Source organism: Mytilus trossulus, chromosome 4, assembly GCF_036588685.1.
Source record: "Mytilus trossulus isolate FHL-02 chromosome 4, PNRI_Mtr1.1.1.hap1, whole genome shotgun sequence".
Lineage (NCBI taxonomy): Eukaryota > Metazoa > Mollusca > Bivalvia > Mytilida > Mytilidae > Mytilus > Mytilus trossulus.
The window spans coordinates 29,746,189-29,762,768 of NC_086376.1; the positions used below are offsets into that span (position 1 = coordinate 29,746,189).

At 31.6% G+C, this 16,580-nt stretch overlaps 1 protein-coding gene across 1 annotated transcript in view; it reads left to right on the forward strand.

The window, feature by feature from the left end:
• Positions 1-16,580, forward strand: part of LOC134715067 (treslin-like) — a 28,689-nt gene that overhangs the window by 8,989 nt on the left and 3,120 nt on the right. Inside the window, exons 9-17 of the mRNA XM_063576944.1 lie at positions 791-942; positions 1,475-1,575; positions 3,538-3,631; positions 5,987-6,069; positions 8,293-8,514; positions 11,904-11,997; positions 13,397-13,430; positions 13,922-14,032; positions 14,739-14,888. Of these exons, the coding sequence (XP_063433014.1) occupies positions 791-942; positions 1,475-1,575; positions 3,538-3,631; positions 5,987-6,069; positions 8,293-8,514; positions 11,904-11,997; positions 13,397-13,430; positions 13,922-14,032; positions 14,739-14,888 (1,041 nt within the window). The remainder of the gene's footprint in view (positions 1-790; positions 943-1,474; positions 1,576-3,537; positions 3,632-5,986; positions 6,070-8,292; positions 8,515-11,903; positions 11,998-13,396; positions 13,431-13,921; positions 14,033-14,738; positions 14,889-16,580) is intronic.

Consider the following 16,580-nt stretch of genomic DNA (forward strand, 5'->3'; position numbering starts at 1 on the left):
CAAATTAAGGTATAAGTTTTGCTCATTGCTGAAAGTAGAACTGTGACCAGTAAGGGTTTAAATCTTAATAATTATACCCCCACTTTAAAAAAGGGGTACTGTTTTACCTCTGTCTGTCCTTCCGTCAGTCAGTCTGTCCAACCCATGAATATTTTTCGTCGCATTTTTCTCAGGAACTACAATACAAGGATTTCTGAAATTTGGTTTCAGGGTTTATCTAAGTGAGCTATACCGTGTGATGCATTTTCAGATTGATCACTTGACAACTTCCTGCTTACCGAACACTTGTATGACTTTATACACATGATAGCCAAGTTGAAAATTTTCGTCACTTTTTTCTCAGGAACTACAATACAAGGATTTCTGAAATTTGGTTTCAGGATTCATATAAGTCAGCTATACCGTGTGATGCGTTTTCAGATTCATCACTCAACAAATTCCTGTTTACCGAACACTTGCATATTTCTACACTATTTATATTATCCACTTGCTCGCAGTTTCATTTGTTTGAATTTCTAAGTTATATTTTTTCTTCTTATCAGAATTTTAAACGAATTTTTATCATTTAACTGATATGAACTTAAATCATGCTCTATGGAAAAGTCTGTGTGAAAAAATAGGATTACAGCAGTAAACATTGTGTCATAATATTAATCACTATAAAACAAACAAATTTGTAACAAAGAAGCACATAGCAGCATAAAGACCAAGCACATTAGCAAAAATTAAAGACAAGAATACAAAAATGTATCAGAGCACAATAACACAATAGAAACATTTCTACTTGTAGATTTTAAAGATGAAAATGAGCTAAAACAATACTTGTGCACAATGTATGATAGAAATGTGAATGAAGATTGCAGTTCATTATATGCAGCAGTACAACCATTAGTTACCATAACTTTATATTATATGAGAGAATCAGGAAAAGACAACCCGCAGGTAGTTCACATGCTTTTATAAAAGTGGTTAAATAAGGGTATTACATAATGTATGGGAATTTATTAAATAAACAGCTTCATTGCAATCCATCACTTCTTCATTTTAATAATACATCTGTCAATGTAAAGTTTTCTTGTTTTATATAGCTCAGATGCTATTAGCAATATGTGAATTATAATTGGTTTACATAATGATTGTTAGGTGAACCTGTTTGTCAGGCAGGGTTAAGCTGACCTTAATTTTATAATTTGTTGGTAGATATTAAATTTTCGTAATTAAGTCTGTTTCAAAGATACTACAAGGATTACAAGAATTAATTCCAACAAAAGTTCTCATTTCTTTTGTCAAGTACGTCTTCCTAATCTGACTTAAAATTTAAATATTTATAATAATTTCATAAAATTAATGTTGGAATAGCTTTTATGCAGGAATTTATGACTTTCAAAACGGACCTCATGCTAAATAGTAATGATGGTTCGATGTTTACAATTCTATTTTATGATACATAGATATATAACTTTATTATTTTTAGGAAGCTTGTGAGCAGTTGTTAAAATCAGGAATAATTTTATCCCCTGAAAGTTTACGGGAGAAACATCTAAATGAAGATGACATACAGATGAAGATCAGGGAGTAAGAATTTATTGAGGAATATTTCTGAATTTTTGTCGAGCCTTCGACTTTAGTCGAAAAAGCGAGACTAAGCGATCCTACATTCCATCGTCGTTGTCGTCGGCGGCGTCCACAAATATTCACTCTGTGGTTAAAGTTTTTGAAATTTTGATAACTTTCTTAAACTATACTGGATTTCTACCAAACTTGGACAGAAGCTTGTTTATGATCATAAGATAGTATCCAGAAGTAAATTTTGTAAAAATAAAATTCTATTTTTTCCGTATTTTACTTATAAATGGACTTAGTTTTTTCTGCAGTGAAACATAAAATTCACTCTGTGGTTCAAGTTTTTAGAATTTTAATTACTTTCTTAAACTATCCTGGGTTTGTACCAAACTTGGACAGAAGCTTGTTTATGGTCATAAGATAGTATCCAAAAGTAAATTTTGTAAAAAAATTAATCCATTTTTCCGCATTTTACTTTTAAATGAACTTAGTTTTTCTGCGGGGAAACATTACATTCACTCTGTGGTTAAAGTTTTTTAAATTTTAATAACTTTCTTAAACTATCCTGGGTTTGTACCAAACTTGGACAGACGCTTATTTATGATCATAAGATAGTCATATAGTATCCAGAAGAAATTTTGTAAAAAGATAACTCCATTTTTTCTGTATTTTACTTTTAAATGGACTTAGATTTTCTTCCAGTTAACATTGCATACAGTCTGCAGTTAAAAATTTTCAAAACATTTATTAGATTTATTAACTATCCTAGATTTTCACCAAACTTGGACAGAAGCTTCTTACAATTATAAGATAGTATCAAGAGGAATAATTTTATTGATTTTTTTCCTCATTTTTGTTGAGCCTGCGATTTACAGCAAAAGTAGGCGAGACACTGGGTTCCGTGGAACCCTTACAAATTTTTTAATAATGTTAGTTGGATTAACAAATGTATAAGCTATATAAAAAAGAAAATGTGGTATGACTGCCAATGTGACATATCTCCTCAATAGACCAAAAAGACACAGAAATTAACAACTATAGGTCACCTTATGGCCTTCAACAATTAACAAAGCTCATACCGCAAAGTTGGCTATAAAATGACTAAAACAATCAAACGAAAAAACTTACAGCCTCATTTATGTTAAAAAAATGAACAAAAAAACAAATATATATAACACTTTAACAAACAACAACCACTGAATTACCGGCTCATATGTAGATATGTTTAGTCTGATACATCAGTTATAGAATTTAATAGCTGTTCTGTCCTAGCTTCAAAGGTCTAGAAGAATACCTCTTGTAGTGAAAATATTTTAGTTTGATAAATTTGTCTGATGTTTCTCGCTAGTCTTAGAACTTGTAAAACATCCAATGTTTTGCACGTTTCAACTTTTTTGGGTTAAAATAAAAAAAGTAGATGTGGGATGATTGCCAATGAGACAACTCTCCACAAAAGTTGTTTTCTATACACAGAAAAATTCACAGTATTTACATGTAACATTGTGTTCTCCTGTAGAAATCTTACTTTTATTTAAATATTTCTCAAACCCGGAGAAATTGGTATCTCTACTATAAAAGACTACATGAATAACAAGGATTAATTTTGTTTGCTTTACATCAGTGCTAGATTATTCATGCATATCTAGGACAAGAAAAATAATTGAGGATGCAGTACAAGATAAATCAAGACTGCCAACAATAAGTTTATTGTAGTATAAGACAGAATGTATAGTATTTTATTGCTATCCAACATAAGTATGATAGCACAATTTATTGTAAAGCAATGTAATATTTTATGCATAAACACAAAAAAGTAGAATTGATTATTCATGTGCAGCCCTTAAGTATAGTATAATATTGCTATCTGAAATTTATATAACGGGATCTTCACCGATATCATGGTGTTGGTATCTTAAAATTGAACAAAAATCTTTAAACTTAGTAATAGTAAGCATTATATCCGTTTCTGTATAGATATCAACTACAGATAGTGCTAAGATTAGAGGTTCAGTCAATGATACATGGAGGTGATCAGAATGCATCCCTCTTAGAAGATAAAGTGGAGGAGGTATGTTGTGTGAACAAACTAAATTAGGAAAATAGGTCTTTTATCAAAGCTTTCAAATATATAATCTTGAATTTACAATCTAAATAAGGGCTATTCCAGAAAAAAATGTATGGGAGGGGGTTAGAAGGCACATTATTCTAATAATACATGGGTGGTGGGTATCAGAGCAACTTTTCACACTATAATGCACTATAATTCTCAATTACAATTGTCTGGGTGGCGGGTGCTGACAGAAACTGCCTTTCACCATCCCCCCCCTACATTTTTTCTTGGAATAGCTCTGACCAGGTATTCAAATTTAATAGGCTTGTTTATAACAACTGAAAGTAAGATTAAATTATGTGTCACTTTTGAGTATTAATTCATTAATTTTGGTTTACCTCTTTGTCTGTATGTCCAACTATTACAAAAAAAAAATCAATGTGAAATGTCCTATAGTTAACACAGAAATTGAATGATACCATGTTGTACTCCACACTTTTGTTGTCTTGTATGGTACGATAGTTCCACTACCTGTATACCAAATTTTGGAATTCCTGATTCATTCACAGCATGAAAGGTCAGCAATATGTGGTTTGTGGATTGGTTTGTATATTATCAAGGATTTGTATAGTCAGGGTTTCAGCTAGGATTTTGAGGGCTTTAGTCACTTTTGCGCGTGATAAAAATTAGCCTTATTCTTTATAATAGCAAGGGGTCTAGGATGTTTATCAAACTAGCTATACATATATGTCCAAGTCCTTCAAGGACTAGTCTAGGACTGAGGTCTAGGATCTCTGAAGGCTTTAGGATTGCTAATGTAGGCAGTTATTGGCAATATTGAATGAATTGACTGATGTGATGCTTAGATATGAAGATAAGAACAGGGATCTGGTAATATGGTTCTCAACTTCACTTCAGTTATTTTCAGGGCACACCCCTGATCAACAAAAGTTGGGTGCCTCTATTTTTTAAACCACTGCACAAATGAATTTGTAACGACTTTTTCCCTTCACAATCATTTATATCCCCGAAAATACGTTTAAATATCTATTTGGAATCAATTTCTTTAATTTTGGATAGAAGGATCTGCACCTATACTTAAAATGTGACAACTCTAATGACTGTTGACTGTAGATCACGTTTACTTTCGATTTTTAAACGAAATGAAATGAAAACGGGAAGTGACATTTGAATTACAATTTCAGAATAAAACCGGATTCATCTACGAACTTCAACGCATGCGCAATACATAGAACAGGAAGCACCTGTTTGCAAGTGAAAATATTTACGTTTTGAATAAAGTTCATTCTTTTTAATCGAAGTTGTCGAAAGTATTTGATGAATATTTATATAAAGTATGACGAAGATACGTTACAATGACGAAACTACGACAAGCAAACTGCAAATTATGATCGTAAGGGAAATAATGAAATTAAAATAAAGTTGAATTGTCCGGGAAGATTATCAATTTTGTTCAAATGATGAAATTACGACAGAATTGTTAGAAATGATTAAAATGAAATGCTGACTGACTGATTTAACTTAAATAGATTATTATGATGGTCATTTATGAGGTTTTATAATAATTAAGGGATTAGTGACCTATCTGATTGGCGCTAGGCGGATTACTTGTCATCACAACTTTTAACACCTTTGGTAAACGTTAATTACCTGAGAGTCATAAACTTGTCAGAAACATAAAGACAGGTAGAATTCAAGTAATTTGATGTGTAAATATTTTTACACTTTCCAAATTTAAGTGACGAAATTTATGAAATATTTTCGTCATTTCGAAAACCTTTTCGTAAAATACGAAAGTGACGAGCGCTAGCAAAATCACTGGTATAGTTTACATATGCACTTAAAAAAATAAGTTAGTCTCAAAATTCGCTTAAAAATATTCCAGTTAGAACCTTGTCCCTTTGAGTTCAAATTACTTTAACAAGAGCACTGAACCATATGTATCATATGACTATCTATTATTCATACAAGAAAAATGACATTGATATAGACATTTTACACGTCTTATTTGAAGATTTCATTTTACACATGCAACGAAAATTGTATAGAATACAAAAAGTTAAATTCTCCATGTTGTCATCTGTCATTACTATTCAATTATCAATATTCTGTCAGGATTTTTCTTTTCCATAAAATGTATGGAAGTTTTATTAGTCTATTAAAGTTTTATTAGTCTATTAAAGTTTTATTAGTCTATTAAAGTTTTATTAGTCTATTAAAGTTTTATTAGTCTATTAAAGTTTTATTAGTCAGTCTATTAAAGTTTTATTAGTCTATTAAAGTTTTATTAGTCTATTAAAGTTTTATTAGTCTGTTAAAGTTTTCAGCTGCATTTGTCTGTTAATTTTGTAGATAGTAACATTACTAAGAACCATTAGTTTTATAACAGAACCAAAGTTGCTGTCAGAGTTCATGAAAAATAGTTTGGTGGAAAAGTAAGTCTGATATATTCAGGTAAATTTTATGTTCAGCATTCTGAACTGAAAATATTGAATGCAGGTTTATCATCTAAAACTCAGAAACTCAATAACAAGTTTGAAAAAAAATGTGTTCCTTTTTAAGCTCACCTGGCCCGAAGGGCCAAGTGAGCTTTTCTCACCACTTGGCGTCCGTCGTCCGTCGTCCATCGTCGTCGTCGTCGTCGTCGTTAACAATTTACATTTTGAACTTCTTCTAGAGAACCACTGAATGGAATGGAACCAAACATGGCATGAATGTTCCTTATGAGGTGCTGACCAAGTGTTGTTACTTTGTAGCCGATCCATCATCTAAGATGGCCGCCAGCGGGGGACTTAGTTTAACATAGAACCCTATGGTAAATGCATACAAATGACTTCTTCTAGAGAACCACTAAATGGAATGAAACCAAACATAGCATGAATGTTCCTTATGGAGTGCTGACCAAGTGTTGTTACTTTGTAGCCGATCCATTATCCAAGATGGCTGCCAGCGGGGGACTTAGTTTAACATAGGACCCTATTGGAAATGCATACAAATGACTTCTTCTAGTGAACCACTGAATGGAATGAAACCAAACATGGCATGAATGTTCCTTATGTGGTGCTGACCAAGTGTTGTTACTTTGTAGCCGATCCATCATCCAAGATGGCCGCCAGTGGGAGACTTAGTTTAACATAGGACCTTATGGGAAATGCATAAAAATGACTTCTTTTAGAGAACCACTGAATGGAATGAAATCAAACATGGCATGAATGTTCCTAATGTGGTTCTGACCAAGTGTTGTTACTTTGTAGCCGATCCATTATCCAAGATGGACGCCAGCGGGGGACTTAGTTTAACATAGTACCCTATGGGAAATGCATACAAATGACTTCTTTTAGAGAACCACTCAAAGGAATGAAACCAAACATAGCATGAATGTTCCTTATGAGGTGCTGACCAACTGTTGTTACTTTGTAGCCGATCCATCATCCAAGATGGCCGCCAGCGTGGGACTTAGTTTAACATAGGACCCTATGGAAAATGCATACAAATGACTTCTTTTAGAGAACCACTGAATGGAATGAAATCAAACATGGCATGAATGTTCCTAATGTGGTGCTGACCAAGTGTTGTTACTTTGTAGCCGATCCATTATCCAAGATGGCCGCCAGCGGGGACTTAGTTTAACATAGGACCCTATGGGAAATGCATACAAATGACTTCTTCTAGAGAACCACTGAATGGAATGAAACCAAACATTGCATGAATGTTTCTTATGAGGTGCTGACCAAGTGTTGTTACTTTGTAGCCGATCCATTATCCAAGATGGCCGCCAGCAGGGGACTTACTTTAAAATAGGACCCTATGGGAAATGCATACAAATGACTTCTTTAAGAGAACCACTGAATGGAATAAAACCAAACATGACATGAATGTTCCTTATGAGGTGCTGACCAAGTGTTGTTACTTTGTAGCCGATCCGTCATCCAAGATGGCCCCCAGTGGGGGACTTTTGAATGAAATTAAACATGTTCCTTTCCTTAAAAATGAGGTTGTGTTGTCACTTTTAGCCAAATTTTATATTTTTTTATATGATTTCAAAAACCCAAGTAGAATCAGGTGAGCGATACAGGCTCTTGAGAGCCTCTAGTTTCAGTTTGAAATCTTGCCCTATTAAAACTTCTACTAATCAAGTGTTTTCATTTGCCATTAGAATTCTGTTTTTGACATTCTTCTAAAACAAGTTTGAAATATTAGAATGTTTAAAAAAAATACATGACTAACTGAAATTAAATGATATGATATATGTATTTAAGAAAAATGAGTTTAAATTGCTTTAAATAATTTTGACTAATATGGCAATAGTCTTACATTGTCTCAAGGTCAATTAATAGTAAGATTATACTTATTTTAAAAAATCACTGTTTGTAATTTTAAAAGGATAATTGGTTTGTGGTGATATTGTCCTGTGGATTCATTAGTATTTGTAAGATACCAAATTTAGTGGGTTTCGTTGGAACAGATGAACCACAATTTTAAAGGTTCAACAAATTATATGTGTTTAGTTGCCATGTACACAGATATTGATAAAACCCTTAATTTCAAAAAGCCATGATAATACAAGTTTCCCACAACCCACAAAAAATAAATGAATCAACAGTTTGCAAAACCAAAGTTTTCTAGGAATAGATAAATAAGAGTTTCATTTTTTTTAGTTTCATTCACAACTTACCCCAGATGTTGGGCAGTATTTATGATGAACTGATGCAGCCTTATCCTTCTGAATTGGAGTCCATACTGTCACCTGATCAGAGTGCTGGAGACTCATCAGTATTTAACCAATCACTACAGAGCTGTGGGGGAGACGTGAGTCTGTCACAACCACCATCAAATGTATCTGATGTACTCATTGATAGAGCCGAAAGAAAAAGTAGCAGGTAGCAATTTTTATGCCCCATTAATGGGCATTATGTTTTTCAATCTGTGTGTCTTTTGTTTGTTTTGTTCATCTGTCCCACTTCAGGTTAAAGTTTTTAGTTTAAAAAAAGGGGAGGGGGGCATGTGTTCTATGGACACATTCTTGTTTTATTTATTTTGGATAAACATGATATAGGTTTCAATTTCGCTTTAATTCATAGTTTTTTCAAAACAGGTTTCAATTTCGCTTTAATTCATAGTTTTTTCAAAACACCTGAAAACATATATATGTGCTGTCATCATATATTTCTTACACTGCATATCTATGGCTTTCATCATTATTGTTTAAATCAAAGGTGCAGAGTTTGTTGACATTATATAGAAATATCTCTTTTTCACAGGTTCAGTTTTTGACAGTGTTCTATAGGTAACATGCATAGTCGCATTTGTCATCCATTCTTATGATTGTTCAGATTGAGATATATTTGGAGAAAACGACAAAAAAGGAGTCCGGATATTGATTCCGACATCAGACTGACTTTTAGTCATAGATAAGACTTCTGGTTTGAAACATCCATAAGTACAACCAATCGTATGATAAATAACAAAAATAAAAAATAAATAAGCCAATCAGAGCGTTCTCCATTACATGGTGTTTAAATCTCAAGAACCAAAACTTTTATATCTCTTTAGATGGGACAATTATTTTTCACTTTTATTTAAACGTAAACTACGATTATCCTTCTTTAATGTATAAAGACTCTGTATTCTGTCTACTGTTTTCTTTGAATGTTTACTATTTAAAAGGGGTCATACCAGTTGTATGTAATTGGAATAAGTAAAATATGTGGAAACAAGAATGTGTCCATAGTACACGAATGCCACAACGGCACTATATTTACTGAGTTTCGAGTTGATTGGACTTCAACTTCATCAAAAACTACCTCGACTAAAAAATTTCACCTGAAGCAGGACAGACGGATGGACGAACGAACGAATGACCGAACGCACGGATGCACAGACTAGAAAACATAATGCCCATAAATTGGCATACCGTAAATTTATTGTTAAAAGTGAAAGTAGGGTATAGATTATAGGGAGGCAGGACCTTTTTCGGGACGTCGGGATCGATTGTTTTAAAGCTCGGGATTTGGGGATTGATCCCGTTACGGGATTTCTGGATATGAATTTCTTTAAATTCTGCATCTCGGGTTTCATGTTTTTAAGCCCCGGATTTGGGGATCAGGTCCCCTCCGATCACCCCTCAAATTAACCTTAGTCGGTCTTAATCATTTATACAAGATTCATATCCTACCATTGGTATGTTAATAAGTCTCTCAAAAGAAAATGGATTGTCTTAGAAGCATATTTTATTAGACTAATAATGGTCTTTATATAAGGAGTTACATTTATTTCATGTTTGAAGCGGTGCAAATTTTAAATTTAATTTGACTTTTACCAAAAGATGCATTGTAGCAAAGGAGACAGAAAGGAAACAAATATCCGACTTTGGAAAAAAGGTGTCTTTTATGAAATTCTCCATACATAATATCTTTTACCAAAAATCATCCTACAACAGTTCACCAGCTGTATATGCCCGCGATTTCGCGGGTGTGTTCTAGTTATAATTAACATAGAAAAGAACTGTGGTTTTCTGTTGTATGCCATTTGACTCGTCGTACCACATGAGGAAGTAAGAGAAATCCGCAAAAGAAGATGAATTCTAATAAAACATGTTTGATGAAGTAGTATTTTGCTTGAATTCTTTCAACAAAATTTGCTTACTTTGTTGCGTATATAAAAACAAAAATAGTTACAGATATTATTGGTTTATGAATACATTTGAATTGAGTGGATAGATTATAAAAAGAAATATCCTACTTCTTTGTTTAGGAAAAGTATGCAAATAATTCTGAAGAGTTTATTATCCTTATTACAGTAAGATTGCACTAATACTTTTACATGACAAATTTACTGTGTAATACAGAAGCAGAGACATCATATATTCCTTTAATGTGTATAAAGGGGCTCCTTACATTTCTTTATTTGACATGGTTGTTTTACTTCTGGAAGAAACAATTTGAAGCAAATCAGATGTTACATCACACAAAATAGTTTAAAGTTAGCTCTTTATTCTTATTTTTTATCCCTCCAAATTGAGATTTTTCTACTTTGTTGGAATAGCATATTTTACCTTGATCTAAAAAAAACAGGTTGTATTTATGTCACTGTTTTATAACTTTTGATAATAAGTATGACAATTTAATAATCAGGTTTTCTCACAAAACAATGATACTTTATTGTATTATGGTCTCCATTAAAGAAGGTCCTTGAAATCTTTATTTACAACATTTTTTAACTGCCATTGATCAGTCAACTGTCATTGAGAATATTTATTAATCTTTAAGCTTCCTGGCTGTCCATTTTGATAACAAGATATTTAATGTTTGACGATTGGTCATAAAGTATATTGTTTTTATAAAATGTTTGAATCAATGCATTTTTGCCATGTTTACAATCTACATGTAGGGGAAGATTTATTAAACTAAATTTACAGCTTGTTAAATTTTGACTGGAGGAATTACAATAACTTAAAAGTGTTTTTTTTTAAATTTGACATATAAGTGCCATATATGCATCATACCAGTACTTTGAGTTAAAGGGTATATGACTTAGCACATAGTTTATTGCCTGTGAAACTTATTTCTGCAAGATGATATAAAAAGAATATCGGAAAACAATTCAACCTCATTTTATGGATCAGTAATCAATGTTAAACAGTGATTAGGTCTGATTCTCAAGCACTATAAGCATTAGGTCAACTATGTTTGGTGTAGGGAATGATAGTAATGACTACATGTAAGTCTGTCAGGTTTCATCTGACCTTGACCCAATTTTCAAGGTTCTTTGGACTTTGTTCAGTATTTGTCTGTTTTTCAAGTACTTTAAACAATTGTCAGCTATACATGCTATATATGGGCAATAGGTCAACTTTATTTCATGCATGAAATGATTATGAGATGTAAATGTTTGTCTGGTATCATCTGACCTTGACCCCATTTTTTATTTCAAAATAACCTTTTTATATTTTAAGTTGATTTTATAAAAAGGAACAAAACGAATTTAAACAATTGAACAGAATTTGATGTATTTCTTTTGAAATACTTTTCAAAAATATGAGTCAAGTACAACTGAATTTAGTCATGTCACAGGACGTAGGTTCTAGTTTTCATCAATGCCAGTCTCATCAGACTTTAAACATGAGGCACCATCTGATAGGACTGTACACTTATTGGATTTGTATCCATTTTTTTTTAAGTTGAAAAAAAGTTTGTTCAAATGCAAAATGAATTTAGTAACATTATGAGATGTATATTAATGAATTTGTAAATAAGATGTTACTTTATAGGTCCAGAAAGCTTATACACCATCCAAGTCTTGCTGATTTTGGACCTAAAAGACAGATAGTTGTAGCTACTAAATCAGGAAAGGAGAAAGATCAGGTAGTGTTTAACTGTTTATTACACATACTGATATTCCAAGTACATTAACATTTATACAATGAAAATGAGAAAACTGGACTATTTGTAGTTATTCTCTTTATAAGTTTCTTTCATCTCATGGCAGATCAACATATTATCCCTTGAACAAATATCTTGTATTCTTGAAGAGTATAGAGGTTTATGCATTTTACTGCAATTCTACAGTATAGATTTTTTTGTAAGGCCAATCTTTTGACTTATCGGTCGTCCCACTGTCTATATCACTCTGTTCAGCTCTTAATATTATTCCATATCATGTCTTTGTGACGTCAAATACGTTGACCCGGCCTTAATAACTTTGACCCGGACATATCAGCGACGTCATAATGTTTGAACCGACGTTAATAACTTTGACCCGAACTTATCAAGTCATCTTTTGTGTGTTGGTGAAACAAAGAAAACACTTCTGAAACACGCAAATTTAGCCCGATAAATCGATTATCAGATTATCTGCATATTGATATTGTAAAATATCAGCTGCTTGACATAATATGAAGGCTTTTTGATCTCGTTCGCTACGCTCACTCGACAAAAAGCTTCATATTATGTCTCGCAGCTGATATTTTACGATATCGACATGCAGATAACCTGATAATCGGTACATATCTTATTACACTGTGTATGTATATGTCTTGAAAGCCATCCCATATGTGCCGAGATAACAGTGATAGAATACATTTTGCTAATGCGTTGGGAAGTCTTTTTTGCTACCTACTGTAATCTCACAATTGAATAACTAGTGCTTGCTACTTATAGACCAGTTCCATAATTCATACTGGTAACTGGATTGCTGTGATAGAGCCTTTTTGTGCTAAGGCACCCAAAGGCAGCCATCAACCAAGTAATCTTAAATGAGCAAAACAGTGTTGTCCTATATATTTGTGTATAAAGACCATATTTCACAGATGCAATAATGTAGTCAATAATAAGTTCAATGATTCTATCTGCCAATGACATTTATCAACTGAAACACAATATACCAATGTTTTCCCATAGTGTAAGACATTATAATCTAGTGCTTTTTGAAAAAGTCATAATGCACATAAAATCTACTGGCAGAATGTCACAAGCATGCAAAGGCTTTGTTTTATCAAGTTTTGCATTAATTAAGAATTTTCCTTATCAAGTCCTGTAAAAAGTTGTGACTGTAAGCCCTTACTTTAAAAGCACACAATAAGTATGATGCCATCTGCAGAGGGGAAACAGCCAATCCTGTCATTAGTACCAATGAAATCTTGTAAAGAAAAAAATCACCACCAAAAGAGATTTACTGAATAACTGTGTGTACTAAAGAAACTTTTATGGATATGACACCTGATTTTGCTTTTGTACAGATTTATATTTTGAGTTATATTTTCAGAAAACAAGCACAAAGCACAAAAGGAAAGAAAAAGGTGAGGAAAAAATCAAGAATGATCATAACCATGATAACTGGGATTAATTTAAGATTGGGTTTTTGGAGAAAATATATTAAAGTTATTGTGAAGTTTTATCCTTCATCATCAATTTACTGTTCATTTATTTTATTTTTTGCAACTGAATGAATATATGTGTCAAGTTTTAAGTTACAGTTTTGACTGATCTATTTGCAACAGTGTATTTACCATCAGAATGAAAAAGAACTAATTAGCAATAGTCCTATGCATTTTCTAAATAAAGCACAGAAAGAGAACAAATATTGTAAAGTTTCACAAAATTTGTTGAAAGATAACCCTGATTTTTGCAGAAAAATAGCTTATTAGCAATACATGTTTTCCTATAAATTTTCTAAACAAACCTGAAATAATGGTAAATGTTTAAAGTACATATTTTAAGTAAAAAAGATGAGCCGGTAAACAACCATACCTATTTGTTAAAAGTACTTATATTTTTTAATTGTTTACAGATAGAGAGAAGAGGAAGTTAGAGAGAAGACAGTCAGTTGCTGTCATGGAAACAGTGAAGAACTCAGCAAAGAAAAGGAATAAAGCTTCGCATATTTTGAAAAGTCCTAAATGTAGGTGTACATTTATTCTTTGTCATTCTTAGAATGTTTCTTGTAGGAAAGCTAAATTATGCTCATTCTAGAGTATCAAAGGAAAATTGTGTATTGTCTGCTCCTTACAAAAGTAAAGTACATTTATACAATCAAGATAAAGAATAAATGAAATACAATACCACCATGTGACTTAATAATTTGCAGACAGTAGTTTATCAAGTTGATAAATCAGAATAGTAAGGAATCATATAAAAAACTAGATAGTGTGTATGTTTTGTATGTACAGTATATATCCGGGTAGGTAGGTTTCTTAAAAATATTAATGGCTCTTAAAAGGATCATTTGTGATGGCTATCCTGGGCACTAGATTAATTTCTTAACCTGGCTTTTTTCTGTGTTCCTCGAATCTCAATGAATATTTTCAAACTTAGCTATTGTTTTGTTTACATACACCAGTAATTTCATTCTCATGGGAGACAACTCATGTATCAATCAAATTCCCAAAAGGTGAATAAAAGGTATATTCACCAAACACTGTCAATATTTAGGGCTTTTCATTATTATTTGCATTTAAATGACTAATAATATTCAATTATTTCATGTCATGTGGTAATGTATTACTAGTAGAATTATTTATTATATATTTAAAGGTATTTAAGCATAAAATATAATACATGGAAAAATTGTAACCACAAATCAGCAAACATTTATGTGTATTTTACAGATATGAAATCATCTAATAGGAAACTTGTGTCTGAAACACCATCTCATAAGCAAAAAGGTCAAAATATGTGGAAAAGGTTGGAAAAGGAGCGTAGAAGGACCCAGAGTGTGATTGATATAAAAGTTGTGGCTGAATCTCCTGTCAAATTAGGTAAATACAATATAAATCTACAATACAGTATTAGTTAAGTTGATATAGATCTCCTGTCAAATTAGGTAAATCTACAATATAAATCTACAATATAAATCTACAATATAAATCTACAATATAAATACAATATAAATCTACAATACACCGTTAGTTAAGTTGATGTAGATCTCCTGTCAAATTAGGTAAATCTACAATATAAATCTACAATACAACATTAGTTAAGTTGATATAGATCTCCTGTCAAATTAGGTAAATCTACAATATAAATCTACAATATAAATCTACAATATAAATCTACAATATAAATCTACAATATAAATACAATATAAATCTACAATACATCGTTAGTTAAGTTGATGTAGATCTCCTGTCAAATTAGGTAAATACAATATAAATCTACAATACAACATTAGTTAAGTTGATATAGATCTCCTGTCAAATTAGGTAAATCTACAATATAAATCTACAATATAAATCTACAATATAAATACAATATAAATCTACAATACATCGTTAGTTAAGTTGATGTAGATCTCCTGTCAAATTAGGGAAATACACTATCAATCTACAATACATCGTTAGTTAAGTTGATGTAGATCTCCTGTCAAATTAGGTAAATACAATATAAATCTACAATACAACATTAGTTAAGTTGATAGAGATCAAGGCTTTTCATTTTATTCACTTATAGATATTAAAAAAAAAATCCTTTTCTGTTTATTATATTATGAATTTGATATTTGCTTTAATATATACTTTCCTCCTATAAATTATTTATTATAGCATACATAGATTTATGCAAACTGTGTTGTAACTCTCTCTCTCGAGTGCTAAGTCACTCAGGGCTAGGAAGATTTGTGCAAGTTAGTTTATGCATTTTTACAAAAGAAGTAATAGCATTTTCAGACCTATAATGTAAAATTCTTTTCAGTCGCTTTTAAAGTTTTTTTAATTTTATGATTTTTAGCAAATCTACTCAATATATTTTTGTCCTACCTCTGACTGTTAGCTGTTTCATTTTTCTAAAACACTTGTCACAATATCAGCAAAAAAACTCTCTTCTGTAAACTAAAATGCAAAGTAATCATAATTTTTCACACCTTAACAAACAAGTTTTACAGGGATTGCTTTAAATTTATTTAGGTCCATACATCAGAAAAAACACATTTATATGAATTTTTTGAATTGCAAGAGCAATAACATTTTTTTTTATCTCAGCTAATTGTATAACCATATATCTTGGATGCGCACATACTTTTTTAGTCTAAAATATACTTAAAATTTGATGAAAAAACAAGGAAAATCATGAAATTTAACAAAATATGCAAATAAGGTTATGATTTGTTGCCATGGCGACTTGTTCGATGTCAATTTTTTTGTGTTTTTGTTTGTACCTTATACCTTGGACAAGTTTTCAGTAATTTAAGAATATTTTTGATAACGTTAAAATTTGCAGTAATTTTTGGGCCAAATAAGGGCCTTTAGATAATTTTGACCTTGTTGAATAAAAAACCTACAGGACACCTTTTCACTTTATAATAATATCTTAAGAAAATAATCAGAAGTAAAGTGATATTGATATGGAAGGATATGTATTTAGAGAAATTAAAAATGCTAATTGTTACATTGTCCATGTTGATGTTTTGATAAAGTGATAAAAAAAAGAGCAAACAAATGTGTAAATCACAGCTG